Below are 4484 nucleotides of genomic sequence, written 5' to 3'. Positions count from 1 at the left end.
TACCATGCGCGGTGCTGCCTCGCACAGGACCCACCTTTAATTGCTGTCTGATCTCTGCATAAAAGGGAAGTGATTTTAAGGTTGAGCCCAGAGGTTCACCTGGTGCCAACTGTTTGGGAGCACGGGAGCTGGGACAGCTGCAGGAGAGGGTCACCGTGGGACCACCACCGTCCCTCCAAGTTCACAGCAACCCCTGCCCGGGGCAGGGCACACCACAACCCAAGGTTTCCCTCCTGCTGCAGGCTCAGAGCCCCAGCTCGCCCGGCTGCCTGGCCGCAGGACACGACCCAAGGCCACCCAGCCTTGAGCACGGCGCCGTGCCCCGTGCCACGCTGGGGCTCGGTGTTGACAGGTAACAACTATTGCAACAGTCGTGTTGCAAAGAGCAACACACGGAGCGCGACCCGCCTGTTGATCCCAAAACACAGGCTCCCCACGCCGTTGGGGATCAGCTGAGCCCACATTAGCAGCCGGGGCACAGAGGAGGTGACAGCCCCCAGCCATCGGGGGAGAAGTGGAGGCGGACACCTGGGGATTCATCTCGGTAACCTGGGCTGTGGGGCTCCACGCCCGGCCCTGCGTCACAGCGGAGTGCTTGAACATTAACCCCGGGTGGCGGCGAGGTGGCCCTGGCAGCACGGCTCCCGGCACCCCAGGAGCACCCAGGATGATGAGGGGGCTCCGTGCCCGCTACCACCTCCTGGTAGGTCTGGCCCTGCCGTGCCTGGCGTGGGGCCATTTGTGGGGTTGCCCCTGGGGTGGTGATGGGGAATGGGGCACACTGGGGTTCTGCCCTTCAGCCTTGCTGTGATTTAAGCACCAGCGGGGATCCATGGTCCTTCTGGGGCTGCCCCTGCCTTGCCCCCTCGTCCTTTGGTCCCCTGGGATGTTTTCTGCCTGTCCCCACTGTGGGGAAGCTGGAGGAGCTGCTTGGCTCTGCCCCACTGCCCCCCTTGTCCTTGAGCAGGGGTGCGGGCTGTGCCCACAGCTACCCTGATCCCATGGCCAGCCACCTGCCCCCAGGCTCCTCACCATCCCCACGCACAGGGCCTGTCCTGCTGTGGGCAGGGGAGGGCACAGCCGGGATTCACTGCTGCAAGCTCCTCTGCTGGGGCTGTTTTAGCCGAGGCTGTGGAAACCTCTCCTCGTCTCCTCTTCCTCTTTCTCCTCCTCCACATCTCCTCCCTGGGCGGCCCTGCACCCGTGAACTTCCGTGCAATGGAGGCACCGCCTGGCAGGGTGCCAGGGCCCGGCACGGCAGCGGCGAGAGTGGGCCCAGCCTGGCACCCACCCCTGGGGGGTCCGAGGGCCTTGGGGAACCCTTCCCAGGGCAGGAAACCCCTGTGCAGGGCAGCTTTGGGGACACTGCACCCCTGGGGCAAGGCTGCTGCTCTGGGGGAGTGGGGTGGGTGTAGGGGAGGGGTGGGAGGCATTTGACTCCTTCCATCCCCAGCCCGACCAGGACGAGGACCTGCCCGTGGGCTGCGTGGAGCCAGACAGCGAGGGGCAGCCAGGCTGGGAGGGGGCCCCAGCCGCAGGCATGGCGCCAGAGGAGCCGTCTGGGCTGGTGCTGAGCACGCCGAGCCGCGTCCTGCGGGACAGGGACACCAAGGAGGTGAGGAGCTGCCAAGCCACGGTCGTGCCAGTGTGAGGTTGGATGGGTGATGCCCCCCCCCACCCCCATCCCGATGGACAGTCGTGTCCCCCTGCCCCAGGTCAAGGCCCGTTGCTCCTCCTGGAGGAGCAGGGGCCGTGAGCAGGACCTCAGGGCTGGCACTGCCAAAGAGGGACCCAAATCTGGGGAGCCCCCACATGGGTTCCCAGCACGGTGCCCCTGTTGCTAGATGCCCTGCATGGGCTCGGGTGAGGGGAAGGTGGGCACAGGTGGCAGTGCCTCGGCCAGGCTGCAGCTCCCCAAGGCCCCAGTTATCTGGGGGATGGCCCCAGAGGTGCCAGGCCCCACACCCTACCAGAGGGCAGAGCTGTGGGACACCTCGCTCCAAGCCAGCTGCCTGGTCTCCTGCTTGGATCCAGGCAGGTTCTCTGGCTTCCCACAAGGGTGCTTAGGGTGAGAACGCTTGGGGAGCCCTGGGAGGATGCTCAGCAGGACCTTTTGGGAAGATGCTTGGGGGAAGAATGCTCCAGGAGGTGTCTTGGGAGGCTGCTTGGGAACACCTCTTGGGCATAGGAATCTGGGTGAAAATGCTTCAAGGGAAGGGTGCTTGGAGGGGGGAGGATGCTGGGGTGGGATGTGCATCGTGGGAGGCTGGGGGTTGGGAGCGGCAGGGCTGCAGGGGAGGTGGGACAGCCCACCAGCCCCTCTGAGCCCACCCTACCCCAGCTGGGGCCCCACCTGCCCCCCCGGCTGCAGCAGCAGCCCTGGAGCCTGCTGTACTGCACCGCACGGGACGGCTTCAGCCTGAGGACCCTGTACCGGCGTGCCGGCCCCCTCAGCTCCCCTGCACTGCTGCTCATCCGAGACACCGATGCGCAGGTACGGCCAAAACCCATCACCCCACGGCATCCCCCACCCCACAGCAGCTTCATGCTGTGGTGTGCCAGAGAGCCCTGGCTCAGCGCACGCCTCAACCCCACGGCACGGCCACATCTGCTCTTCTCTCCCCCTCCCAGGCCTTCGGTGCGTTCTTCGCCACCGCCATTCACATGAGCAACAAGTTTTACGGCACAGGGGAAACGTTTCTCTTCTCTTTCTCCCCAGAGCTGAAGGTGGGGGCTGCAGCTGTGGGGTCAGAGGAAAGGGGGGGGGGTCCTGAGGGTGGGGGTCAGCCATGCCCCACGGCCTGTCCCTGCTGGAAGAACCCTGAGGTGCTGTTGGAAGGTCCAGGGATGGGCCAGGGTAATGCAGCCGCACTTGGTCCACCAGGAACAAAGCCACCAGGTCACCACAGCACAGGACACAGCCAGTGGGATGGCAACTGGGGGAGGAAGGGGGTGGTCTGTGGGTCTGAGGGGGCTGATGCCTGATGGTGCCATCAGGGGGAGGCACCAAAAGGGCTCCGATGGCTGCTGGTGGGGACAGCTGGGGGCTGGAGCCCAGCCCTGCGGCTGCAGCCGTTCCTTGCAGGGCTCCAGGCTCTGAGCCCTGAAGCTGGGACTGACAGGGCCTGGCCCCAGCAGTTGGGACAGGGACAGGGTGGCCTGACCGCTGTCCCCACAGGTGTTCAGGTGGACGGGCAGGAACAACTTCTTCATGAAGGGAGACGTGGACCTGCTGATGGTCGGCGGGGGCAGGTAGGGGTCCCAGCCGCTGCGAGGCTCAGCTGGCCGGGCAGCAGGAGAGGGCCTCGGCTGAGCGCAGCCTCTGCACCTCCCAGCGGCAGGTTTGGGCTGTGGCTGGACGGGGACCTGCACCACGGGGGCAGCCACCCCTGCGAGACGTTCAACAATGAGAGCCTCTCGCCGCGGGGGGATTTCTGCGTCCAGGACCTGGAGGTGTGGGGCCTGGCCTGACCGATGGACACCGCTGCCAGGGGAAGAGCCTGAACTGATGGCTCACGGGGCCAGCAGCCTCCAGCGCCCATCGGGACAGTGCTGGGGGAAGGCCACAGCTGCCTCCTGCTCCCCAGCCCTGCAAATGTCCCCACCACACACACCTGGTGAAGGGTGAGGGGACAGAGCCCTGCAGGCCAGCCCCATAGTGCTGCTGCCATGCCAGCTCTGCCGGTAGCACCCAAGGACCTGGCCTGGAAGGGATGGGGCAGAGCCTCCCCCCGAGGGCACGAGGCCGGATGAAGCAGCAAACTGAGAGCAGTGTGCTGCCTGCAGGACCAAGCAGCTGGGACAGCCTCTGCCCTGCTGGCCACTGCCATAGGGATGGTGGCACCAGGGCTGGTGTGCGAGTGGGTGCTGATCATCAATAAATGGGAAAAGCCATGCTCCAAGCCTTGTCCCTGTCATGAACACAAGTAATAGCACCGCGAAGTTGTACAAGGAAAGCAGCACAAGCAGATGTGCACGCACACATCCTGGTCGATGGCTCAGGCAGTGGGTGCAAGCCCTCCTGTTCATGAGACATTCCTCCCAGTTTGGCCCCTCACACTCCTTCCAGTCTGTCCATCTCTCTTGCACCAGAGAACCCAGAACTGGACCCAGTGCTCCACATGTGGCCTCACCAGGACCCCCAGGACATTCCCCACCCTGCTGGTTCCCCCAGCTGGGTGCCCCCAGCACGTCCTGGGGCCTGTTCCTCCCCAGGGGGCACCACTTTGTCTAACTGCAGGAGATTCCTGCCAGCCCCTTTCTCCAGCTGCCCAGGATGCTCTGCACAGCACTGTGACCCTCCGGTGCCTCAGCCACTCCTCCCAGCTCCATGTCACCTGCAAACCTGCTGAAGGTGCACTCTGCCTCCTCAGCCATATCCTTCATGAGGATGTCCCTCCCACAAATCAGCATTTGTCCTTTAGAAGAACATCGGGCTGGTTTTAACCGTGCTGTTTTTAATGAAGTTCACACACTGAAATTCA

The 4484-nt window shown here is 64.7% G+C and overlaps 1 protein-coding gene across 1 annotated transcript; it reads left to right on the top strand.

The window, feature by feature from the left end:
* The first annotated feature begins 1540 nt into the window (after positions 1–1540).
* TLDC2 (TBC/LysM-associated domain containing 2) lies at positions 1541–3471 on the top strand. The gene is made up of 5 exons (XM_032198521.1): positions 1541–1615; positions 2342–2494; positions 2632–2727; positions 3179–3252; positions 3336–3471. Exons 1-5 carry the CDS (start codon positions 1541–1543, stop codon positions 3469–3471), a joined length of 534 nt encoding a protein of 177 aa, XP_032054412.1.
* The last annotated feature ends 1013 nt before the right edge of the window (positions 3472–4484 follow it).

Source organism: Aythya fuligula, chromosome 16, assembly GCF_009819795.1.
Source record: "Aythya fuligula isolate bAytFul2 chromosome 16, bAytFul2.pri, whole genome shotgun sequence".
NCBI lineage: Eukaryota > Metazoa > Chordata > Aves > Anseriformes > Anatidae > Aythya > Aythya fuligula.
The sequence above is the reverse complement of the archived record's forward strand: the minus strand, read 5'-3'. Positions and strand labels throughout refer to the sequence as shown.